The 25009-nt window shown below is 63.0% G+C and overlaps 1 protein-coding gene and 1 long non-coding RNA gene across 3 annotated transcripts; both read right to left on the bottom strand.

Annotated features, from left to right (window-relative positions):
• Positions 1 to 8422: 8422 nt before the first annotated feature.
• LOC118497007 lies at positions 8423 to 13437 on the bottom strand. The gene is made up of 3 exons (XR_004899549.1): positions 13337 to 13437; positions 8891 to 8976; positions 8423 to 8538 (listed from the first exon to the last, which is right to left on the bottom strand). It is a non-coding gene; the product is annotated as an uncharacterized LOC118497007 (long non-coding RNA).
• A 1283-nt stretch (positions 13438 to 14720) lies between these two features.
• INSIG1 (insulin induced gene 1) lies at positions 14721 to 23528 on the bottom strand. 2 transcript variants are annotated; one of them, XM_028525719.2, is made up of 6 exons: positions 23378 to 23528; positions 22518 to 22935; positions 19842 to 19966; positions 18567 to 18733; positions 17992 to 18091; positions 14721 to 16396 (listed from the first exon to the last, which is right to left on the bottom strand). In XM_028525719.2, the coding sequence occupies exons 2-6, from the start codon at positions 22909 to 22911 to the stop codon at positions 16367 to 16369; spliced, it is 816 nt and encodes a 271-aa protein (XP_028381520.1). In that variant the 5' UTR covers positions 22912 to 22935; positions 23378 to 23528; the 3' UTR covers positions 14721 to 16366. The 2 variants fall into 2 exon arrangements, with proteins under 2 accessions (XP_028381520.1, XP_035866959.1); XM_036011066.1 differs by lacking the exons at positions 19842 to 19966; positions 22518 to 22935; positions 23378 to 23528 and adding an exon at positions 18847 to 19326.
• Between the last annotated feature and the right edge of the window lie 1481 nt (positions 23529 to 25009).

The following is a 25009-nucleotide window of genomic DNA, read 5'->3' as shown; positions in this document are numbered from 1 at the left end:
ACAGGGGAGGCGGTGGTAGCCTGGGCCGCAGGGGGGCGTGTACCTGGATGTACGCACATAAGAGGGTCCCCCTCTGGCACACTCTGAGGAAGACTGACCCTTCCCCAGGACATCAGGGGTCTGCCTCTGTGGGTCCCGGGGGGATTTACCTGCATGCTCCCCCGTCCCCTCTGCCTGGGCCCGGCCCCTCGGAACCACGCCCACTGACCCACCACCTCTGGCCTGGGAAACAAGGCGCCCCCCCCACCTCCCCAGGTACCGCTGGAGGGCGGCTGCGGTGGAGAAAGGGGCTGTGGCAGTGAAGGTGGCTCCTCTCCACCCTTGCTGTGGGTCGGCAGCTGCCTGTGCACTGTGTCCTCCACAGAGATCGGGACAGGAGACCCAGGGAGACTGGACGGTGAACTGTGAGAGGACAGCCAACCAAGGGCCTGGGGTGGGGGGGGGGGGGCAGAGCCTGGTCAGCAGAAGGTCACAGGAGCTCACACTCGAATCTCGAATCTCACATCTCGAGTCCTGTGCTCCACTGTGTGAGTGCACAGGCACACTGAGCCCAGAGACAGGGTCCAGTCCACGCTTCCCCCTTAATATTTTAAAGGATTTTATTTATTTATTTCCAGAAAGAGGAGAAGGGAGAGAGAAAGAGAGGGAGAGAAACATCCATGTGTGGTTGCCTCTTGTGCACCCCCCACTGGGAACCTGACCCACAGCCCAGGCCTGTGCCCTGACTGGGAATCGAACTGGCGACCCTTTGGTTCACAGGCCAGCGCTCAATCCACTGAGCCGCACCAGCTGAGGCACATGCTTCCCACTTTACAGATGGAAAGCCTCGAGGTCTGGTGACCTGCCCAAAGTCACACCGCCTGCTATGTGATGGAGCCTTGATGGGTCACCAGCGTGTCTGGCCGTGCCCAGGGCTACTTGTCCCAAAGATACATGTGGCCGGCCGAGGAGGGGCCCTGCCCTCCAACGTGGAGAAATGCGGACAGAGAAGGGGTCAAAGAAAGGTCCAGCCACCCTGCCCCATGGGACCGCTGTGACCCGGCGTTAATCCTCAGAGCCTCTGGGCCCCACCCCTGAGGGCGGACTTGATGAAGGACACCTCGAGTCCGCCCAGATGAAAGGGCGCAGCTGGCCCCACCTGCCGCTGGCCGTCAGCCCTGCGGGGAGAGACCCCAGATGCCGGCCCCACGCTCCTCCCCTCCGCCCTCGGCCTGGGCTTTGATCTAAGGGGCCTTAATCCCGCTGTCGACCTGCCTCGGTCCGTCTGTTTGCGCCCGCTGCCCGCTCCCCGGGCGGCCCCGCGGGCCTCTCTGGGGTTCTCGGGCCTGCACACCTGTCCCCAGCGGTGACGCCCGCCCCCTGCTCCCAAGAGCCCGCCGCCTTCCCGCGGGGCGGCACAGACACCGCTGGAGCAGGCCGGCCCCGCCCCCTAGGCGGGTGTCCCCCGACCCGCCGGGAGAAGGTCAGGCGTGTTTGCCACACCGCAGAGAGGGGTCGGGAGGCGTGTTGCGGAGGGCGTGGGCGACCCCCCGGGTGGGTGCAATGGCCCTCAGAGTCCAGACGCTTTCTTACTCGGCGTCTGGAGCACTCACTCCCGGAGAAACAAAGGGGTTGCTGCTGCTCCTCACTCTGAGACTTTGTAACCCGAACGATGGCCTTCAGAGACGCCGCCCCCGGGGGGGGGGTGGCGTGGAGCAAGGCCCGGCGCCCCGCACGCCTGGTTTCCAGTCCAGCCTTGCGCACGCCCACGACCTCTCCGAGTTTCCTGCTCCTGCCTCCAGGGGGCGCCATGACAGCCTCCAGGTGGCGCCTGTGACCACACGTGGGCGAGCACGATTCACTGCTTGGATTCTGCTCCCACTCGTGACAGAGGCTCCCCCCGGGACCCTCCGCAGGCCCTGGCAGGACCCAGGGCTCCGCGCCGCCCGCCCGCCAGCATGTCCGTAGGGGCGCCAGGGCCCGGGCGCAGGTGGGGGAGGAGAGACGGAGGGCCCCGGTGGCGGAGAAGCCGGGCGCGGCTCGCTGTCACTCAGCGCGGGCCGTGGGGTCCTTTCCCGCCTGCCTCCCCGGACACGCACAGACACCGTGTGACGTGCCACCTCCCCGTGGGCCGCTGAGGTCGGGGCGCTGTCCCTGCGTCTCTGCTGAGGGGGACCTCTCCTCCATGGAGTTCTATTTGTCCGCATGCAGCACCGGGCCCAGCCCTGGTTGGGGGGGACCCACCTCGCCTGCCCGGCTGGACAGCGGCACCTAGTTGCCTATAACACAAAACCGATTAAAAATACTTTCTTTATTTATTGATTTGAGAGAGAGCACGACAGAAATATGTTTGTCGTTGCACTTATTGATGCATTCATTGATTGAGTCTTGCATGTGCCCGGACCGGGGATCGAACCCACAACCTCGGTGCAGCGGGCTGACACTGTAACCCACTGAGCTACCTGCCAGGGTGAAACTGCCATTCTTTAGGGTTCAGGTCTCAGAGCTTCAGAGCCCGCCAGGTGATAGGCACAGGGAAATTACCTGTCTCAACCGGGGTCTCCTTCACCCCCAACCTCAGGGGCGGGTGGGTGGGGGGTTCCCCCTCTGTCTGCCTTTGGACCCTGTGTGCTCACTCCTGTCACTACCGCCCTCCTGCCCCTGGGTCAGCCGGCCCAGCCTCCGACAACCTGTCCTGAACACCCCCCCCCCCTGCCACCGCCAGGACTGGACTGCACCTGGCCTCGGGCAATGCCAGGTGAAGGGCAGCCCGCCGCCCTCTCACTGGGCAGGGAGGGCGCCTGCAGGGCTGCCTGGGGCCTCTGACCTGTGAGGGCTGGGCACCCGTCACCCTGCAGGTGGCAGGTGGATTTGCACCCTTCGAGGGTGCCAGGTGTGGGGAGCTTGTGGTCCGGGGTGCTGGGGGTCCTGTGACAGTCTGGCTGAGGTCTGGAGGCGGGGGGGGGGAGCCCTCTTCCCTGTCCCCTTCCTCCAGGAGTGACCCCAGGACCCAGGTCTGGAGGAAGACGGCCTTGCTGCAGGGACTTGCTGCCCCTCCCCCGCCAGGGCTGCTCAAATCCGAACCTGCGCGGTGAATGCAGACTGTGTCGAGGGGTGGGGGGCCCAGGGCTGCCTGGAGGGGTCTCCGTGGCGCCTGGGCGGTGGGCCTGTGCCCAGGGCCTCCCAGGAGGCGTGTGCCACCCGGCCACTGGGCACGAGGCTCGTGGTGGAGAAGCGGCGCAGCTGCGGACAAGCCCCGCGCGGTTTACCGCCTGCGCCGGGCACGCGGGGACGCCTGTGCCGGGCTGGGTGGGGGTGGGTGCCTGCAGTCCGACCTGGGCGCCCAGTGCGTCCTCGCCTTGGGGTCCGGAGCTCCCGGAAGGGCTCCGGGACGGCTGGGGTCTGCAGGATCCTCGGGGTCTGGCTTCACATGTGTGCCCACGTGGTGCCTGCGGGGACTGACAGCCCCCCGGCTGATCGGCGGCGCGGCCGCTCCCAGGAGCTTGGAGGAAACCAGCAGGAAGTGCTGGGGGCGGAAACGGGCGTTCGCTGCTCGTCCTCTCTCCGAAGCCCGGGCGCCTCTCCCCTTCCGAGAAGCTCCGCGTGGGCCAGGCTGTTCCGGACGATTCTGTCCCTGGTGTGGACACCGGGCAGCCTCACCGCTGTGTCCTGGGACAGTCCCAACACCTGGCGTTCGGGAGGGCAGCAGCGGGTGAAGGCCCAGCCTCTCCCTCCCCGGTCAGCTCCTACGAGACCCGGGCCCGTCTTCATCCGCCCAGCACGGCTGCGCGCGGACCGCCCGGCGCCTGCGTCCGGAGACCAGGGACACGGCATCGGCGAGTGGCCCAGACGAGAGCAGGTGCGCCACCCCGCTCCAGTGGTGTCTGTGCCTCGAGGCAGAGACTGGGGCGGTGCGTCCGCAAGCCGAGGACCCCCGAGGACCGCCAGCCACCCCCAGGAGCCGGCAGAGGCGGGAAGAAGCCTCCTCCGGGTTTCAGAGGCAGCAGGCCTACCTGTGCCTTGACCTTGGACTTCCCGCCTCCAGGCCCGAGGTGGACTCACTCCGCTGCTCCAGACCCTCGGTGGGTGGGACTTGGTCAGAACCACCCGGGGAAACAGCACCTGTGGGAGCCAGAGGACGTGGCTGAGGTGCAAGGAAGCCAGGTCAGGGGCCCCTGAGTCCTCTTCCTGGCGCGAGGTCACCGTGGTCTCCGCGATGCCTGTCCGTCCCACCTGCTGATGGAGGTAAGCACCAGGCCTGCGGGACGAGGGTGTGAGGGCGCCGGACCCTCCCTCTGCCTTTTCCTGCCCCCAGCACCCAGCCCCCACCCAGGACACCCGCCTGGCCTGCCCCTGCTCCGGTGTGTCCGAGTCAGGTGCGGGGTGGCGCAGCCCAGAGGGGGCGGTGGGAGCCGAGCAGGGAAGGAAGGGGGACGGCGTTCCTTGTGTCGACAGGGTAGGCGGAAGGTGGCCACCTCACACCTCACTGGGGGGACACAGGGTGGTCCGGAGAGGGAGCCTGGGGGGGGTGGGCCCAGTGAGGGGACGGCTGAGGGCTTTCGCAGGGAAGCCGGGCAGGGTAAGCCGCGTAGGTCTGGCCAGCTTGATCGTTCCGGTGGACTGAAGCCACAGGGGCGGTCCTGTGGGCGGGGGAGGGGGCAGGGAGGAGTGCAGGGGGGTGGGTCCAGGTAGCGGAGTGCCCCCTGGGGTTCCCGGAGCCCATGGGGGGCCTGGCTCTGGCGTGTGGGTTTGCAGACCCCAGCAGACCCCTTCTCCGTCGCCGAGAAGCAGCTGCCCCACCAGCGAGGCCATATAAGTCGTAAGCCATCGAGTGTCGTCACGTGGAAATACCCACACTACACCCAGTTCTCGAGCGTCCGTTACCACTCCGGCCAGGACCTGCACTCGAGTGACACGGGGTCCCCCACCAGCATCTGCACCCCGAGTGTGGCAGCCCCCCACACCCCTGTGCTGGGCAGAGTGGTGTCCCCCATGGAGGGGGGGGGAATGGCCTGGATGTCTGCAGAGCTGAGTCCCAGGGAATGCCAGGTTTGGATGGAGAAGGTGCCGTGTGTTGGTGGCATTTGCAGTGTTTGTAAAGCTCTGCTTGGGGACAAGGGTCGCAGCTTCACTGGAGTGCTCCCGGCCCCCGCTCCAGGCCCCCGGCTCAGAGACCATGAAGGCATCCCCCGGGCACCCAAGGGCATGGCATTGCTACCCAGCGTCCTGCAGGAGGTCCCCCAGAGCAGGGACAGCAAGCCTGTGACATTGGAGGGCGGTGGGCGCCCTGCGATTGTTGCAGAGGGTGGACTTGGGAGGTTTACGCTTCCCCGAGCCCTTTCCCTCTGCCCGCCGCTCTTCAAGAACACCGCCCTCCAGGGGCCGTCTTCGTGTTTAACGGGATCGTCTCGATTAAAATCTGATAAAATCGGGGATTGCCTTTTACCTAAGATACACACCAAGTGGCCCGTGGTGAGGGAATTCTGGGGTTGCTGAGGGCTCCCCCGTGGGGACCACCCCTGTTCATCTCGTCCTGTTGCCCCCCCCACACACACACCAGTCCCGGTCACCAGGGCCACGTCCCTCCCCTTGACAGAGCTGCACCCAGCTCCAGGGATGGGGCCACAGTTCCTACCCGGTGTCTCCTGCCAGCCGCTGACGGGGGTGTCACATGGACCAAACGGTTGGATCAGGATGAGGGGCGCAGCCAGCGTCCCCCCCAGGCCAGCCGAGCCAGAACACAGCGGGGCGACCCGTGGGGCTGTTGGGGCTCAGTGTGAGCATGCAGCCAGCTCCTGGTCATTGCCCAGGTGAGTGCTCAGGTGCACGGCTGGGCGTCTTCCCAGCATCTCTGGGCAAGACTACCTTTGCCCTGGAGAAAATCACTCTCGTTTTCTTCTTTTCTTTTAATGTTGTTTTAAATGTTTTATTTTTATTGTTTAAAGATTTTAGTTTTTTTTTTTAGAGAGAGGGGAAGGGAGAGAGGGAGAGAAGCATCAATGTGTGGTTGCCTCTCGTGTGCCCCCTACTGGGGACCTGGCCCACAACCCAGGTATGTGTCCTGACTGGGAATTGAACTGGTGATGTTTTGCTCACAGGCTGACACTCAATCCACTGAGCTAAGCCAGGGCTGATTGATTGATTTTAGAGAGAAACATCACTTTGTTGTTCCTCTCCTCCATGCACTCATTGGCTGACTCTTGTATGTGCCTGGACTGGGAATTGAACCCTCAACCTTGGCGTCTGGGGCTGCTGCTGCAACCAGCGGAACCACCCCGCCAGGGCCGTGTGAAAGTCATTTTCGTGGCAGCATCTTCCAGAGACGGAATCCCCGCGTCCCGCTGCAGGAGGAAGGCTTTGCGCAGGGGGCGCTCAGAGCCGCACGCAGCGCGGCGGTGGTGGAGTCCTGCTGCTGCATCGTCGCTTTGAAGCCGTTAGGAGTGTGGCAGGGACCGGTGTCTCAAACCACTGAGACCAGGGCCCCAGGGCTCCAGAGAGCCGCGAAGCCAAGACCCGAAGTAGAGACGTGCTCCGTGATGAGGCCGCGCCTGCTCTGCCCGCCGGTTCGACTCCGTGGGAGCGCAGCGGCGCCCTTGCCTCGCGGCTGTGCTGGAAGCCTGCGCTCAGGTGTGCGCGGTGGAATTAAAGCCCCGCCCATGCCCCGCCCCCCAGCAGAAGGCTCCCTTCCGCCTCAGCGCTGCGGTCAGACCCCTTGTCGCCCTCGCACGGTGCAGGGTCCCCTTTAGGAGGCGCCCTCCACGGTTCAGGGTGAGCCCCCCCCCCCGCCCCGGGGGCTCGTTGAGGGTCTGGTCTGAGCAGCACGCTCCCTCCCACCCCTGTCCTGTCCCCGCAGAGAGCAGGGCGCCCAGGCTGAAGCCGCCCCCCTGCAGATGCCCTTGCCACCCTGACGGAACCACGGTATCCCGGGGGGGAGGGTGCAACACAGGGGTTCTAGCAAGTTCTAAAAGGAAGAAAGGCTTTCCGGGGGGAGGGGGCAAGGCGAGGTTTCTGCTGCGGCCCCCGATGTGCCAGGTACTTATTACACTGAATGGAGCAGACATGGGGGGGGGGCATTTGTCCAGCAGCGGCCTCTGCGGGGACGTCCCTGCCACCGGCCGCACCCCAGCACCCAGCCTTCTGGGGCCACGGGCCCTGCAGTCAGCGGGTGCTGGAGGTCGGGGGGGGGGGCGGGTTCTCAGACCCGCCGCCCTGGGCCCCACCTGGCCCCCCTCCTCTGTCCGGGGCCCTGGCTCCCTCAGGCCTGCCCTTTGGCGACCAGGGTCTCTCCAGGGGAGGCGTCTGCTGGCCTTTCCCACCCCGTCCCGCTCCTGCCGCTCGTCCTGCAGCCTGAAGACCCGCCGGGCCTCGGCAGGTGGGGTCCAACCTGCAGCCCTCAGGAGGCGTCTCCCTGGGTGCGGGCATCTGTCTTCACATGTCCGCCCTGCCCCGGGGGCTCTCATTTCCTTGTGTCTGCACCACGCTCTTTCCAAATAAAGCCCCGCCCGCTGGGTGCTGCTGGGGGTTAGGGCATCGGCCTGTCAGTTTTGGGGAGGCAGTTCAAGCTGTAACAAGGGTGACGTCCAGGTTGGGGCCCGGTGGCTGGGCGTGGGCAGGGGGACAGCCCACAGGGGTTTCACTACGTTGCAAAGTTACCTTTCCTAACAGAGAGATACACCACCTGTTCCGTTAGTCCTTGTGATTTCGGTCTTCATGGGGGGGAGAACAGAAAAGGCACAAACTCGTGACAATAGGCCCGAAGAGGAGATGATGCCCAGGGGCGGGGGGGGCGGGGCTGAGTGTGCATCCGGGGCGGAGAGACCGGACGCTCGGAAGGGCGGAGACTCTGAGCCCCATGGGGGAGCGGCCAGCCCAGGTGGGGGGATACAGCCCAAGGATGAGAGCCCCAGACGGGACGAGCCTGTGCCCTCTGGCGGGGCGGTGGGGTCAGGGAGAGGCTGAGCTAGTTGGGGGAAGGCAGTGATTAACGTCGGGGGGCCTGGGGTGGGGGAGATGACAAAGCGTCGCTCAGGAAAATAAACGGCAAAGGTAAGCAGCACCCGAACGCACTACAGGGCTGAGCGGTGAACAATAGCTACACAGTCGCAACGTTGGGGCCACTCAGTTCGCTTCAGGAGAAGGACGCTGCGACGGAGGGAGGGGCAGAGGCACTGAGAGGGTGCGAGAGGGAGCAGAAGCTCGGACTCCGGAGGAGGACTCGCCTGCGGGGGGGCAGGGACGCGCCCTCCGTGCTCAGCATGAGGGGCCTGGAAACAGCAGCTGAGCCAGCGGCCAGCAGAGGGGCGAGGAGGGGTGGGGTCTGCTCCCGAGTATCAGAAGCCAGAGAAACTCTGTTCCTTTTCAAACGATTATTTGATAAACTAAGAGATCAAATCCTGGGATCCTTGGGCATCGTCAGAAAGGCGCCTGCACCCCATGTGGCGTGATGGCTGTGGGGACCGTCCGGAGCATCGTGGGGGGCAGAGCCACCAGGCGTGGGGCCCCTGTCCTGCACCTGAGCCCCCAGCAGTGGGGATGCCTGGTCAGCACCTTGACCCCCACCTGGGGAAAGAGGCGAGGTTGTCCGCCACCCTGGTCTGGCAGGAAGGGGGCGGTTTGAGGAGGGGAGATGCCCTCCTCAAACCGCCGGTGGGGTCCTTCCCATCTTCTCAGCCTAGCAAGGGTCTTGTTTCGGCCCCACACCGCTGGGTCCGGGAGCGGGGGGGGTCGGCCCCCAGGGATGGGCCTCTGCACCCCTTAGACTCTGTGTCTGGAGCCACCGTGTCTCTGGTACCCGGCTGCATCACAGGTCCCCCTGAGTGGTGTGGCTTGTGGAGACCTCGGGTGGCCTTGGTGGCCCCAGAGCCAGTGGACAGTGCTTGGGGACCCTCGGGCCTTGTCCCTGAGAGCTCACCTTCTGTTCCCCGCACCTTCTATGGCCCCCAAACGGCTAAGAGTGCCGGCCTCAGCCGGCTCTGTCTGTGGCTGCAAAGGGCAGATCTGTGGAGTGACAGGGTGGGAACAGAGAGGGGGGCGCTGTGTCCCAGGGCTTGAGCCAGTAGCGTCACCTCCCCCTCCCTCCGTGCAGGGCCCCTCCCAGCCGGCCCGGCATGCAGGGAGGGTCCCCAGTCTCCTCTGTTTCCCTTGCTGATAGGACTCCCAGCGACTCACCCCCACGAATTAAAAAGAAAAAAAAGTGTAGCGTTTTCCTTCACTGATGCGCCTGCTACCAAGTGGCTCATTTGACATCCACTGGCCTGGGTGGCAGCTTCGGTTAGTGCTTTTCACCTGGGCCCGGGGGCGGAGGCTCTCACCTGCTGGCTTCAGGTGGTTGTGCAGGAGTGGCCTCTCCTTCTCGGGTCTCCACAGCAGCCGGGAGCAGCTGGGGGCCCTCGGAGGCGCTTCTCCCCACCAGGTCAAATAGGCTGTTCTGTCGTGGAGACACCTGAAGGCAGGTGTGCTCACCTGGCTCCCCCACCCCCGCATCGGAGCCGTGACTGGGTCCCTGAACTGATTCCCCTTCAACACGGGCAAGAACCTGCTTTCCTCCTGCAACCCCGGGGGGTGGGGTGGGGGTTGGGGGGTGCTAAGCAGGAGTCCCAGGAAACCCAGGGAAGGGAGAGGCAGTCTCCTGTAAACACTCATTCACAGGTGTGAGCGGCTGGTTTAAAAAAGCCAGCAGACTGAGCCCTGGCTGCTGTGGCTCCGTAGATTGAGGGCTGACCTGCAAATCCAAGGGTCGGGGGTTCGATTCCCAGTCAGGGCACAGGCCTGGGTTACAGGCCAGGTCCCCAGTAGGGGGCGCGCGAGAGGCACCCACACACTGATATTTCTTTCTCTCTCTTTCTCCCTCCCTTCCCTTCTCTAAAAATAAATAACATCTTTAAGAAAAAGCCGGCAGGTGGCTGGGGACGGGGTCTGGATGGACCCGGTGGCTATCTCCACCGCATTATTCACTTGACCTTCCGGCAGTGTGTGCTCTGGCCGCTCATGCATCGTTTCTTTCTCAAACACTCCTTTTCAGCAATCTGGACGGCAAGTCCCCCAAGTCCCAGCCAGTGAATAAATTGCCCAAAGCTCGATCCCATTTCCACGCAGCTAAAGAAAAAGGCTGAACTGCACACAATGTTTCCAGCGTGCAAACCCCCACTGAGACTGGCCTTTAAAAAATATCTATAGAACCCACTTTATCTGTGACGACGCGGGTGGGGGAGGTGTGCCTGGAGGAGGTGCAGGTGCGGCCGTGGCCACCAGGGGGCGCCGGCACCGTTCAGGGAAAAGCACAAATAAATGTAGTGGAAAGGGGGCGCGGGGCAAGCATTTCACTGTAAATTTGAGGGGCGGGGTGCAGGGTTGGCAGGAATGGAAATAGGTTCCTGGCCGAGAGCTCCCTTCTTCGCAAATACAGCCATGGCGTGTGCCAGAAAGCCCCAGCCGGGGGAACCCCTGACGGCCCCGGGGGATGTTTCAGGGCCAAGTTCAGGCCCCGGCCTGACGTGGGAAGTGGTTTTTGGACACGGTGCCCAGCTGGGGTTCCTCGTTGGGGGCAGGAGGCAGGCTCGGCCACTCCTTTGCCTGGGAGCTGCTCCGGGCCCCCCTGGGTAGGGTCAGGGGATCTGGCTGCCACACCTGGGTGAGGCCCCCCGCCCCCGCCTGGGGGAGGGGCGCGGGGAGGGCCGCTCCGCCCCAGGCCTTCCCCTTTTGTTTGTTTTGTTTCCAGCCCTGGCCCTCGGGGTCAGTGGCAGATTAACTGCTCTCCGTGTGGAAAATCCACCTGGTGAGTGATTTTCACCCGAGACGACTGCGGTCACACAAACAGCAGCGGGCTCTTCCTTGTTGACAGAGCGGTGCTGGGCTTCACGGCCCACATGACTTGCAGGTGGCACCTTCCCACCGTCTCCCGAGATCCGGAGGGACACGTCAGCTCTTCTCCCTGTGCCAGGGACACAGACTGGACCATGTGGAAATGTTCCAAATAACAGAAACCCACAATAGATTCTGGAGCAAACCTTTTTTTTTTTAAAGATTTTATTTATTTTTAGAGAGAGGGGAAGGGGAAAGGAAGAGGGAGAAACATCCATGTGTGGTTGCCTCTTGTGCGCCCCCTACTAGGGGCCTGGCCTGCAACCCAGGTAGGTGCCCTGACTGGGAATCAAACCAGCCACCCTTTGGCTTGCAGGCCGGTGCTCAGTCCACTGAGCCACACCAGCCAGGGCAAGATCTTTAAAGTTAAATACAAGCAAGGAGCATAGACCCCACTGGGGAAACTCCAGAAGTCTGGATGGGAAGGGCAAGTAGAGAGGACCACTAGAGCCACAATATTATGCTCCTAGAAAAGCAAAATTGTCACCACACAAAGCAACACACACACATGACCAAGCTGTCTCGTCTCCTGGTTCTGGAGGCCGGAAACGAGAAGTCCGGGACCAGGAGTGCGGGGACCCCCTCCCTCCGCCACGGCCTCGGCGCGCAGACGCCTCCCTCCCACCCTCGTCCTCACGCCCTCTCCAGTGTGCCGTCTGTGTCCGCGCGGCTGTCCTTCGACGAGGACACCGTCCTGTGGAGTCAGGGCCACCCCGAGACCTCACGGGCACAGACACCCGGTTTCCAGGTGAGGTCACCTTGGGAGGGGCTGGGGCGAAGGCTCCCACGCACCTTCCTTTGGGGGGGGCGGGCACAAGGTAGCCCGTGGCGCCGCAGGTGCAGAACAGTGAACCCCGGAGAAGCAGCTGCAGGCGGAAGCGGCCTTGGGGTGCAAACCACAGGCAACCCTACTGGGGGAAAGGAAGCTTCTCCCTGCGTTTCTTGGACAGCCCGGCCCCGGATGCACATGATCTGACGGCTCCTCACGGGCAGCCAGGTGCCAAGTGCAGGTGCTGCCTTTCAAACCCGAGGCCGTTTCTAGTGGAGCATTGGTTTCATAATGCCTGCCACCTGTTTGACTGCCTGCCGCGGAATGCCTACCATATTTCACCGTGTATAACGTGCACTCTTTTGCCCAGATTTTTCAGGGGAATAAGGATACGTGTTACCCATGGGTGTGATGACTACACACTCTGGGTATAGTGATGGGTGTAGTGATCCTGTGTATAGCATGCACAAAAATGGGGGTGCGCATTATACACGGCAAAATACGGTATTGTGGACGGGGGTTGGGGTTCTCCAGAGGAAACAGAAATCAGGAGCCTTGAAGAGCTGTGTCTCCCTGGTGGCTTTGGTCTCTGCCACCAGGGCAGGAGTGAGGGGGTCCCCGGGCACACGGGGTCTCCGGTCACATTTTCTCCTGATGCTTTTGAATGGCTGATTGTACAATTACGAACACTGGTCCGTATGTGGATCTCGGGAAATGCAGCGACTTTGTTGGGGAGACACCTTCAGACAGGGCGTCACTGTGCTCCCTGGTTCGGAGCAGGCCGGTCCTGTGCAGGCCTGGGGAGTGGCCGGCAGGGCCAGGCATCGGGGGAGCCGTCAGCGAGCAGAACGTGCTGACCTGGGGGTCCCCTCGTGTCCCTCCCCTGGTGTCCCTCCCCTCTCCTCCCCTCGGAGTCGGTCTGGGCCCGAGCTGCCCCCACTCGCTCGGCCTGGGTGGGTCTTTTCGACGGACGCAGCTGACGTGGAATCAGGGGCAAGGGCGGTGGTCAGAAGGCCCCCGGGCGTGAGGGATTCCGCTGGTCTGAAAGGGGCCAGAGGCGCCTATCAGGGCTCAGAGGGTGCAGCAGCGCCTCGAAAAGACGACCCCTTGGGCGGAAAGGTGCCCCTGAGGTCGGGCACTCGTGGCGTCTGCAGAGTGGGCAGCAGAGGGAGGCGCCAGGGCGCCCACCGGGGTGGGGGCCCCGGACGGCTGTGAGCCCACAGCTGGGGAGAACACCCAGGTGCCGACCACGTCCCTTGCATGAGACCGTGCAGGGGCCACTCGGTCACACAGACCCAGACCCTCGTCCTGGACAGGCATGACCTCGGGGTGCACACCGAGGTCTTGGGGAACCCGGCCTGCACTGGCACAGCCGCTGTGCCCAGAGGAGCCCCCCGCACCTGTGCTGGGATCTGTTTCCTGGGACCCTACAACTCCCCCAGGGCCTGTGAGTCTCGGGGTCACGACCGCACGTGGGGGGCTTTTCCGTGAGTCTCAGCACCAGGACAAAGGGGACATCTGTAACTCGAGCGGGGACGCGGGTGCCAGGCGGCTTGGTTACATCTGACTCAAGTCTCCCACCTGCCAGAACGTGGCCCGGGGAAGGCTGCAGGTGACTGTGAAAACTGGCCAAACCAACGTCACGCCCTGTGTCCCTCCTGAGCTCCTGCCTCTGGGGCCTTCTGTCGTGGAGGGACGCGGGGCCAGTCGGTGGGCTGCGCGCCTCACCTGCGGTGGGCTGAGATCAGTTGCTGCCCGGGGCCGGAAACGCCCCCGGCACGGCCCCACTCCCCGACTTGGCCCTCAGATGTGGATGCGGGCTGGTGCTGGTGCCAGTGCCCCCTAGCTGGTGCAGGGGGCATGGCTAGGTCAGCTGCGCTCACCCCAGGTGAATCTCTGAGCGCCTGGGCCCGGGGTGCTTCCGCCGCCTTCCCTGCCAGGTCGTCTGGGAGTTTGGGGTTGAGTGTGGGAGGAGCCCTCGGTGGTGAAGCATGTCGGGTTGAGTGTAAAATAAGGTGAACTTTTCTCTCGCTGTCGTTGACGTGCGTTTCACAAGTTCACACACACGTTTTACAAAAGCTGTGACACGCAGCTGAGGGTTGGGGCAGATGGCGGCTTCTTTTCCTTTTCCGTTCCGAGGGGCCATGACGCCACTGTGCGGAAAACCCGCTCCCTGGGCAGTGTTGACAGGGCAGGGGACCCCAGCTCTGTGTGGGCGGGGTCCCACCTGCTGCCTCGCCCCTTCTGTCCTTTTCTCTGAAAAAGCTCCCTGCCCCCACCCCACCCCCGGGGCAGGTCCCAGGCCGGGTGGTTCCGAAGTGCTTCCCGGAGCGACCCCAGGGGAGCCCGGGTTCCCGGACGTCAGGCCAGATCTGTGACAGTGATCCCTGCAGTGCAGTGCCACACTCAGGGTCCTGCTGCTCGAGGCAGCCAACCACGCCCTGTCACTGCCACTCGGGTGTGTTTATGCCCCCCAGGCACCGTGTGCCCGAGCCCCGGTGTGAGACCAGTTCGGACCCTTGTCTGTGACCTGGAACCCGGCACCCAGCAGTGGGCGTTCACAGGCCTGATTCAGAAGGCAAGGAGATGCCGGTGGCGGAGATGACGCCTCCGGACACCTGGGGTGACTGTCTAGCAGCAGGCGCCCGGGTGAGCACACCACTCCAGCTGGTGGTGGCCCGTTCTGGTGCTCAGCCCCTCTCCTGGTCTCTGGAGACCCCCAGACCCTCATCTGGACCACAGGGAAGGGGCCTCTCCCTCCAAAACAGAGAACAGCACACCTGGGCAAGGACCGTTGGTAGGAGGGGACAGGAGGCGGTGGAACTGTGGCCACAACACCCTCTCCGTCACCAGGACCCTACACCTGCCCGTGGTGTTTTCCCAAGAGGCCGAGTGGAAGCTGAAGTCTGAAGAGCCATCAAGTATTTCCATCCCACATGCAAACACGCCTCCACCTTGCAAAGAAAAACCCATCTCCGTACAATGGTTGGTTTTGAACTTTTAATAGAAATTAAAAAAAAATGCAAAAAGAACACAACGCGGAAAACCTAGATAGAATGGGAAGCCCCCTGGCCGCTCCCCCTGGGGTAGTGCAAACGCCTCACACCGTGTCACACTTTTCACACTCGCGTCGCTTTGGTTCACACACGTGCTGTACAGTATTGGCAAGGGAAGTGTGCAGATCCACGCTTTTTGGCCACGTCATTTCTAACAGGTACAGACTGACTTCCGGTTGAAGACCAAAAAAACCCCCAAAACTTGTTCTTTATGCAGCAAGTGTAATGAAAGACCCGATGAATGTTTTCAGCTAGTAAGTTGCTTTTCATAAAATACCGACACCACCCCCCAAATCCCTGTGCGTGTTCTAATCACTGGCTTTTAGAAAATGTGTAGGGGTCATTGCCAAGTTCGCAACGACCCCCTTTTCCTCTCAACGAAAGTCCCCTGTAACAGCTTGGCCAGGGGAGCGCGCCACCTACGGGAAGAGATTTCCCCGCAACAACGAAACCGCCGCTGCGGGGGGCGAGTGTCCCAGGAGCCGTGCGCGGCCCCGGCCGCAGGCAGGCCGCCGGCCCAGTCCGTCAGGCTGCCGGCCTCTGTCCTGGGGATCTTCTCACCAAGCTGCTTTCACAGAATTTAAACGGAAAATACCGAAATTTCAAACTACAAAAAAGGACAACTTTGTAAGTGAAAACAACATGTTTACTAAAACCCACAAAACCGGAGTATTTCGAAGGACCAGGGCTCAGTGGAGGGCACCGTGAAGGGACTTCCCACCGGAAAGAAATTATTGCTGAATTCTGCCTCCATGCAGTGCTGAAATGGATGGATGGATGGGGAACCCTCTCTCTAACATCTCACACGTTTAAAAAAAAATAAATACGTAGGAGGATACAAGGCTCAGATTGGTTTTCGTACACATTGCACTTGAAGTTAACGACCCAACACTTGCAAATCGGGTCTGACGTGGCTGCGCCGCCCCGCGCATGCGCCATGCTCACCCACCGCCTAGCGCACCGGAGGCTCCGCGCACCCGCGGCGCTGCAGGCGGAGCTGGGGGCAAGGCAATCCCGGATTGCGAATCCCGTAGGGCTGGGGGGGGATGCCGTCACCTGGACGCTGGAGTACGGACGGGCCGGCTCACGAGGGCTGAAGCGCGGGACAGGGCGGACTCTGTCCCCGCGCGCGGAGCTGCCCTCTGCTCTCGGATTGTCTGCGCCAAGCGCCGCGGGGGGCGCCACGGCCTCTGGGACACGCAGGTGCGGCCGCGAGCGCGTTTGCCCCGCCGCTCCGTGTAGTTTTACACAACCCAATGTTTAAAAATCTTTTGGATGAATACCTTTTCTAATCCTTGTCTCGCCTTGCCTGAGCGCCCTCAAGCTCCCCCCTCCCGCGGGCGTGGCCCCAAACCCAGAGCTGGGGCTGGTGCTTTCAGTCCAAGGCTTTGAAATATGGCAACTTGCGTTTTGCGACATAAATGGCATCGAACACGCGGAAACTGCCACCGCCGCCCGCCTGCCCCGGCAGGACACCCAGGGTCCGCGGGGCAGACGACAGCGCGAGGGCAGCCGCGGGCGGTGTTTCTGGGCGGGCCGGGCTGCGCCCACCCTCTAGCTCATGGGCGGGGCTGTCCCCGGAGCAGCGTGTCTGCCAGGCCCGTCAAAGCAGATCGCAGAGGAGAGACGACTCTGTCGCAGTCTGGCGCTTGGCGTCCTGTCCCACGTCTGGCTGTCCTTTCAGAAGCAGCGGGCGCGGGACTCAGTCACTGTGTGGCTTTTCGGGGACGCCCTGCGAGCAGAGAAAAAGGGCACAAGAAATGAGCTCAGTGTGCACATACCAACCGGCCCCCAGGCCGACCCGGAGAGGGAGGGGTGATGGAGACAGGAAACGGGGAGGGGAGCGGCAGACGGCCCTGAAGACTCAGAGCCGGGTCTGCTTCTCCCGCCACCCTGTGCGTGCGAAGGGCCGGGCCAGGGTGCTGCGTCTGTTCCCAGGACACAACCAGTCTCCTGGGTTTTACGTGAGCGTTTGGATTTCGAGCAGAGCAAGCCCGCCTTCACAGACGGAAGGAGCTGAGAAAGCTGTTCGTCTTTCCCTTTCTCTGGAGGAACACTGGGGATGTAGCTTCTACCCACCTCCTACCCCAAGTCTCCGTCTAAGGAGATGAGCCACTTGCTCTTTCGAAAGAGCTGCTGCCTGGGACAGATGTCTGGAGCCGGGGGCCAATCTCTGTCCCAGCCGGAAGTGGCGAGAGAACACCACGTCCAAGGGTGCTCCCCACCCTGGGCACGGTCGCCCACCTGCAGCCACACCCGGGCTGGGCGGGTGGGGGGAGGAGCACCACCGCCTCCTGCTGCGGTTTCGGGGGGGGTGGGGAGAAGTCCCCCAGACAAGAGGTGCCACGAGAAACCACAGTGAGGTGGGGGCAGTCAAGGCTCCAGGGGGTCACTGCTTTCTGCGATAACCCCTATTATAGATGCACTGCTCATTCTTCAGTCCCGACTTAATCTGCAGCAAAAGTGATCCCCTTCGCTCCCAACCCAAGTCTTGAATTTTAGAAAGGCCGCAGTTTGGGAAACAAGGAAACAAAAACAGGTGCCCTCTGGGTCCCAGAAAATGGCACGCCCCTGAGGACAGGTACCCTGCCTTCAGGCGGGGGTAGAGGGAAGGCTTCCTGGAGGAGGAGAGAAAAGCAGGGAGCTGGGATGCACGTTTCCCAGGAGGCAGGGCTCTCGGGGGGTATTTACAGACACGGGGGAGGAATGGAAGAGAAACTAAAGGGCAGGGACACCGGCCAGCACAGAAAATGTCCTGTTGTAAAAACAGCAGACGAGGGGTAAAGGTAAGTTTTCTGAGGAAGCCCCAGGTTTATCTGAGAGCGATGGTCCCTCCAAGAGTAGCTGCTGCTCTCAGCCCATTTTATGTAAGCCCTCAAGTCAAAGTCAACTCCAAACGAAAAGCCCACACCCAGTTTCCTTTCCGTAAAGTGTTCAGAATCTTAACTACCAAGAACAACTGTTCCCGGGACCCTGACTTCACTTCCTGCCAGCTCCCAGGATGCACTGGGCCCACAGCAGGGGTGCGGGGGTCGGGGGGCAGCTTCTTGCTCTTTCAGGAAGGACAGGCCGTCTGCCCTCAATGCCGACAGGCCTGACCTGGCCCCCGCAGGGTCGGCAGCTGAGGGCTCTGTGTGCCTCTGCCGCCCAGTCCCCAAGTCGCCTGCCCCCACAGGAGGAGGCAGGACATCACAACACACGCTGCCACAGCTCAGTGTGTCCTGCGAGCTGAGCTGGTGCCAGGGAACCGAGGGCGGCCCCACCCGCCGTGTCTGTGGCGTGGAGCGCGACTCCAGGGCCAGGAGCGAGTGTGACGGCCTCACCTACCATGGCCAGCTGTCGCCCGATGTTCCCCACGGTCACGCCCCCCGAGAAGAAGATGCAGGGCAGCCAGGAGCGGATGTACAGGAAGTCCGGGGACGTGTACCTGCGGGGAGAGGGGGCGCGTGAGGGCCGGGCCGATGCCCGTGGGAGCCCTGTGGACCGGGAACGTGACGTCCCTGTTCCCGCCTGGCCTCCCTTTACACCAGCGGTCCCTGACCTTTCTGGTACCAGGGACCAGTTTCATGGAAAACAGTATTTTCACCAACCAGGGGGCTGGGGGACAGGAGTCAGCAAGCAGGCAATAATGCCGGCCACTCCCCTCCTGCTGGGCGGCCTGGTTCTCACAGGCCACGGACTCGTACTGGTCTGTGGCCCAGGGGTTGGGACCCCCACTTTACATGACATTGTGGGTGGTGCGTCTTCAGCATGCCCATCAGCAACAGGCAGCGTCGCTGAGAACTCCATGCCTAAGTCTGTGGTGTGCCTGTGTAAATCGAACGTGACCCCCTCAGCTACGTGCGTGTTTTTAATCAGCGGCGGCGGCCGTGGGCAGGCTGCCGCACACGGGCTCGGCTTACTGGTAGACGCCGTTGTACACCAGCAGCTGCGTGATCAGCGTGGCGAGGAAGGCGATGGTGATCCCCAGCCCGAGGCCGCTCCTCGACCGGTCAAACGTCCACCACAGGCCCAAGGACAGGGCCGCCAGTGTCAAGGAGAGCTGGACATTATTGGCAAAATCCAGTTTCTGGTGAGGCGGAAGTTAAGGAAAAGGTAGCGATTTTTAAAAAGGTGAAAACACAGGGAACCCCAGAACCTGCACAGCTTTTCCTCTCGTGCACATGAACCTCCACCCAGGACAGCGGCTGGCGAGCAGTGGAGGTGGTCAGGTACGAGGGCCCCGAGATCCAGAAGCTTCTCTGGGGTCCCTGGGTAAAAACTCGACTCCACGAGCCAACCTCCGACAGCCGCGTATAGAGTCCGGCCGGCAGGTCGGCCACAGAACAGCCTGTGCTGCTGTAAGTCACCTGCAGTCTGCTCTTGGGGGCCCTCCCGTGCCAGCGTGAGACCCTCCTCAGGGGGTGCTCCACGCCGCCCCCAAATCCGCGTGGGCACCGGCTGGCTTCCACCACAGCGCAGCTTGTCAGCTTGGGGACACAGGCTGAGTGGGGGCAAGATGGCCTGCTGTGTCCTTCCGTGACCTCCTCGCCGTTTGGGCAGGGGCAGAGCAGGTGCCGGAACCGGTAACCCTGAAATTATCTTTCTCTGCGGTTTGAAAATGGGGTCTGCTGCTGCCGAAGGAGAGTACTTAGACCCGGGACACATGGACCTTCTTCCCAAAAATGCATTTCTGTTCCGTGCGATGCCCCCCCCCACCCCCCCGGGACGCTGGAGATTGGGTAGCTGGTGCTAAGGACCCTGCGCTCGGACCAGCTCAGGGACCGGTGTGGTCACGGCCAGCCTCCCGGGACAAACCCGAGGAGGAGCGGCTCTGGCATTGCTTGTCACCGAGCCCCAGGAACCAGGTCCTCACGACCCAAGGCCACCGGGTCAAAACGGGTATTTACAGAATGGGCTCCTAGGAAGCAAGATACCGCCCGACAGAGGAGGGAACACAGCCCCCTCGGTCTCGGGGGGCCTTTCCACCGTCTCCGGAAATGAACTGAAGGGTTCGGGACCGTCCCTGTCGGAAACTCTTGCTGCGTGGAAACTAAGCGGCAGGCTCAGAGGTCAAGCAGCGGAAGGGCACCCTCTCGCCCACCCGCCAGGCAGCACATCCTCATTCAAAGTAACGCGATGCTTCCACCCGTGACCCAGGACCACGCTCTGGGCACGGCGCGCCCACGGAAGGATACAGCGCTGGCGTGGTTGATGCCCACGAACACGGCCACGCAGCGCATCACGCTGGCCCACTCCCGCTTAAACTTGTGGGGCTCGCCCAGGTGGCTGTCGATGCAGGGGTACAGGAGGCCGACCACCGCTGCGGGGGGAGAGGAGAGAACAGAGTCAGCGCGCGCTGAGCGCGACGTACCGACGTGATGATTGACAGCAGCTCGGCCCTGTGCGCGCTTTCGGCGCGGCACTGAACCGCTCCGCGAACCCGCCCTTTTCCTGGAACCGCCTGCTCTCGCTCGCACACATCACGGAAGTTCAGACTCGTGTGTTTTCAATTTCCTGGAGTGTGTGCGCACGCGCGCGCGCCCACGTCAGTTTTGAGGAGTCTAAAGCAAAACCACTGCTCCTCGGTTCAGCTCAACACAGGCGTGAACTGAGCAGAGGCGTAGCCGCAGGGGCCTGGGGCGCAGGCCACCGAGCAGCCTGCAGAAGCAGCGTTCTCTCCGCGTCACCACGGGACCTCTGTCCTGCCACCGACAGGGCAGCTCCCGCGAGTACTTGAGACACGAGTGCCATCGCCAATTCTGACGTCCTCCCGGCCGGCACCTAGGGGCCGCTCCCACGCTGACGTCTGGGTCCTACCCACGCCCAGGAGGCGGCACCGGACTTGCTGGCGAGCGGGGACACAACTCTAACTCTAGGAGACCCCGCGCACCATGCTGGGCTGGGCCGCACCGCCACCGGACAAGCACGCTCCTGTCCCCGGGGCCCAGGCCCTGAGCTGGGGAAGCCCGTGGTCCAGGCACAGAACTGGGTCTCCGTTCCCAGCTTGCTGGTGGGCCCACTCCCGGGTCCGTGCCCTCCCGTGTAAGATGCAGATGACATCATGTAACAGACAGGAGGAGGAGCTGGCTGGGATGTGAGCAGCGAGGAAGCCTTCGCAGACACAGCTGCACAGCATGAGCGGGGGAGAGAATTTGGACGGGAGAAGGCGTGGCACTCCAGGAGGGAAGCCGGTGGAAGGTGTGAGGGGCCTGGTGACCGCTGAGGATGCAGCCCCGGGGGGCCTCTCAGGGGGACCCGAGAGCCAGGCAGAGGCTCTGCCTCGCGTCCCAGGGAACACAGAAAACTACTTTAGGGTCTGGGACAGAAAACCAAGAAACGCAGTTCTAGCCAAATGCTCACGCCAAAGACTTTCGGTTTCTGGTTTCAATTTCGTGCTCAATTCTATCCCACTCAGCTCTGGAGCTTTGAAAAACAGAACTGAAGCTCTGCGACTCACTGCACTAGAACTCGACCTCACCCTCCAAAGTCAGAGGCTAAGTGGGAAAATGTGCTGTGGGGTGTTGCCTGCATGCTCTTGGCTGAGACCAAAAAAAAAAAAAAAAAAAAAAGTATGAGGAACTGTTTCAAGTATGCCTGGTATTTCCTGACAAAGACAGCCTAAACTAAACCTTTTAAAATCAGGTTTTGGATTCAAAGAAGGAAACTGTTGCACCAAATGTGTGTGGACAACAGAATTCGCACCTACTGAGGTAGAAATCTATATTCTCACACGGCATTTCTACCAGCCCAGTTGTATATTTAAAGGGTCTAGAAAAGCGAAGCCGGACCCTACCTTTGAGGACCAAGACGAGCACACCCCACCCCTGCTCAGAAATTACGGCCTCCCCCCCCCCCCACACCCCACGGCCACTCCAAGCCCCCTGCTTTCCCACTGTCCTCAGGGAGTGTGTGACCCATCCCCGTGGGGCAGGGGACACCCCAAACTGCAGGGGGGCAGCGTGCAGCTAAGGACACCCGTCTGGACCTGGCTGCTGACCCCGGGACTGGGTGTCCACCTCTGCACAGTGGGGCGGAGCCAAGCGCCCCGTAAGGAGGCATCCAAGCGAGAGGCGCAGAGGGAGGAGGCTGGAACAGGCAGCAGGGCCCGCCGCCTCCTCGGGGCCCGCGCCAGGAGTTTGTGGGAGCCCAGAACAGGGCCGGCCTGCTCCTCCGTGTTTCCACGTGGCGGAGTTGAGGCCACGGGAAGCAGCTGCCGGGCATGCCCTGTGACTTCTCAGAAGTACCATGTGGCCCGGACAGGGGGCGACTCAGCCTCCCCATCCAAGCAGCTAGTAGAAATTCTGCGCGGAGGCCGCTGCCCATCGCCAGTTTGGACTGAGCCCGCGTGGTTTCCGGCCGGGTACCCACCCTCTGGCCGCAGGGTCACCCTCCCTAGGTCAGGGGCAGGGCCGGGCTCTGCCCCCGGTGCCCCTAGAAGGAAGCCGGGAGGCCTCCTCTCTCAGGCTCCGCCTCCGCCCGCCGCCCACGTGACGGTTTGTTTTCAGTCCCCCAGCCCGTAGCGTGGTGGCCGCGGCAGCCAATGGCAGCCCGGGGCCTGCGCTCACCAGTTCTCGGGCGGCCAATCACAGCGGCGGCCCGAGTGTCAGCCCGCGTCCCAAACCGCGAGAACCGCGGCGGCCCGACCAGGCTGCCCGGTCGAGGTGCCCGGGCGGTGCTCACTCCAGGTCTCGTCTCCATCAGCACCACCACCCTGCGCCCGGGGCTGCGGTGCAGGCCCCCGAACGCCAGCCCTGGAGAGGCTCGCTCGTGCCCCGCTCGGCTCCCTTTTCAAACCCGCGTTTCCCGGAGTCTGCAAAACGTGGTGCACCAAACACTTAAAAAAAAAAAAACTGTTTGAAACTCCTACTCACCGGCCGCGGTCCCACAGCAGGGAGGCACCCACCAGGCCGAGGAGAAGACGGTGGCGATCACCTCGTCGGGGAATAGGGTCACATTCCTCTGTACCTGCAGCAGGTTGAGCACCAGGGCGAGGACCACCCCGACCGAGAAGAGCACCAGGCCCCTCTGCAGCAGGTGGGGATGCCAGAGGGTGGCCTGCGCCCTCACGCCAGGGCTCCCAGGCCTGCGAGCCGGCCCTGGGTCCCGGGCCCCGCCGGCCGCCCGCAGCGCGGAGCCGGACACGGAGGAGGTGACCATGCCCCCGACTTTGGCCGCCAGCGCGCCGGCGCGGGCTGTCGAGTAGCTTCGGTGCCTGGCGCCGCGAGCACAGGGACAACTCCAGAAGTGGTCGTCCAGCCTGGGCATCAGTCACCGGACCGACGGGCTGTCCTGGAGGGGAAAAGAGGACCGGGAAGGCGGGGTCGCGACCAAGTTCATTTCCACAGAGCAGCGCAGGGGCAGCGAGGCCCGCTGGGGAGTCTGTGCTCTCATTTCCCGCCGTCAAGTCCAGGAACACTGTCCCTCCCGGAGCCCAGGGCGCAGGGCGCAGGGCGCACGACGGAGGGTGGGGGCGCAGGCGCGGGCTGCACAGTCGGCTCCGTTCCCGCCCGAACGCAGCCCGTGCACACCCCGTCCGGCCCCAAAGTTTCCCAGACCCCGCGCTTTCGCAGGCCGCCCAGCACAGGGTACTGGCGTCCCCGCTGGGGGAGGGGACCAGTGGCCCGGCCCACGGGGGTCAGGGGTGCAGCCCCTGCCCCGGCTGGGGTCGGGGTCACAGACCCGGGGAGAGGCCGGCGGTCCCACTCCTAGGACCCCACCGCGCCCCGCCTACCTGGCAGAGGGGCGCCCGCCCGCGGGCTCGAGGACCGAGGAGGTGTCGGAGGAGGCGACACGGAAAGGTCCCGGACCGCGAGGAATTGGGCCCGCGGCGCCCAGCGCGAGGCGCGAGGCTTATAAGGAAAGCAGACGAGCCCCGGGTCACGTGACCCGAGAGCGGCCCTCCGCCCCGCTCGCGTGCCTAGGGGCGTGGCCCTCCGCGCGCCCCGCCCCGCCCGCGCGCCCGAGCGCTCGCGGTCTGGTGAGGCGGGTCGCGGCCAATCGGAGGCGGGCGGCCCATATGACGTAGGCACACGCCACCCCCGGCCAGCTGGCTCGGGAGCGCGGACGGACGCGAGCAGGCGCGCGGGCTGGGGGGCCTCGCCGGGCTAGGGGGGCACCGACAAGCGCGGCGCGGGGCACCGAGGGGCTGGCGGAGCGCGGGCGCCGCGGGCCTCCCTCGCCCGGCCCCGGTGCTGCCGCATCCGTCGCCCGCGGTGGGAGGCGGTGCCACGCGGATTCCAGGGCGGGAACCACTTGGAGAAACGCGCCGCCGCGCTTCTCCAGGGTTCGACCCCTGGAATCTAGAGCGTGACCGTGACCCACACTTGGCCCATGGATAAGCGTTCTTTCTGACCTTGTGTCCTCCAGTCTGTTGTTAACAGGTGGTCAATGCACCTGCTGGGTCAGCTGACGGTGCTTCGACCTGGATTCTCCGTCAGGCCCTGAGGCTCCTGATGGCCACCGCACCTGCTCCTGGAAAGCGAATGCGTGCGGGGATGCACGTAGCGTTCAAGGTGCTTTCCGTTTGCAGGCGACCGGAGTGGCTCAGAAGCCTTTGGTGATGTGCTTTACGAAAGTGTAGATGAGGAACATGCCACGCACACAGTGATCTCTTCCAGTTTCCACTTGCCTGTCCTCAGGTTTGGAACGCAAGCCAACGACACCGCTCAGGGAGGAGTGAAACGCTGTTCGATCTCATTGGTGGGCCCTGTGATTGAATCTCGGTGGGCCACGAATCTTGTTTGCTGTGTGGGCCGCACCGTCCACATAGGGGGGCAGGCCCATCCCAGTCTGGAACCCATCTCTTGTTCCGCAAGATCATGTTGGCGGTCACAGGTTCAATTCCCAGTCAGGGCACATGTCTGGGTTGCAGGCCAGGTCCCCAGTAGGGGGCACACAAGAGGCAACCACACATGGATGTTTCTCCCCCCCTCTTTCTCTCTTCCCGTCTAAAAATAAATAAAATCTTTTTTTTTTTTAAAGGGTTTTGGTCTTATGTGCTGTCCCCAGATAAGCAGAGGGAGAGAGAGCGCCTCAGCCCGGACAACCTGGAGCTCAGGCAGCACGCAACACTGTGTGGGTTTCGTCTAAAGCATCCGGGTCTGTGGCTAAGGGTGAAAAAAAAAAACAAAACCACAAAACAAGCCCTGGCCAGGTGACTCAGTTGGTTGCAGCGTCGTCCCATAGACCGGAAACTCACTGGTTGGATTCCAGAGCAAGGCGCAGACCCAGTTGCAGGTTCAATCCCCGGTCAGGGTGTGCATGAGCGACAACCAATGGATGTTTCTCCCTCATGTCCACGTTTCTCTCTCTGTCTCCACCGCCCCCCTTCTTCTCTCTCTAAAATCTATAAATATATCCTCAG

Source organism: Phyllostomus discolor, chromosome 10 (assembly GCF_004126475.2).
Source record: "Phyllostomus discolor isolate MPI-MPIP mPhyDis1 chromosome 10, mPhyDis1.pri.v3, whole genome shotgun sequence".
In the NCBI taxonomy this organism is placed as follows: Eukaryota; Metazoa; Chordata; class Mammalia; order Chiroptera; family Phyllostomidae; genus Phyllostomus; species Phyllostomus discolor.
This window is presented reverse-complemented; position numbering and strand designations above follow the sequence as displayed.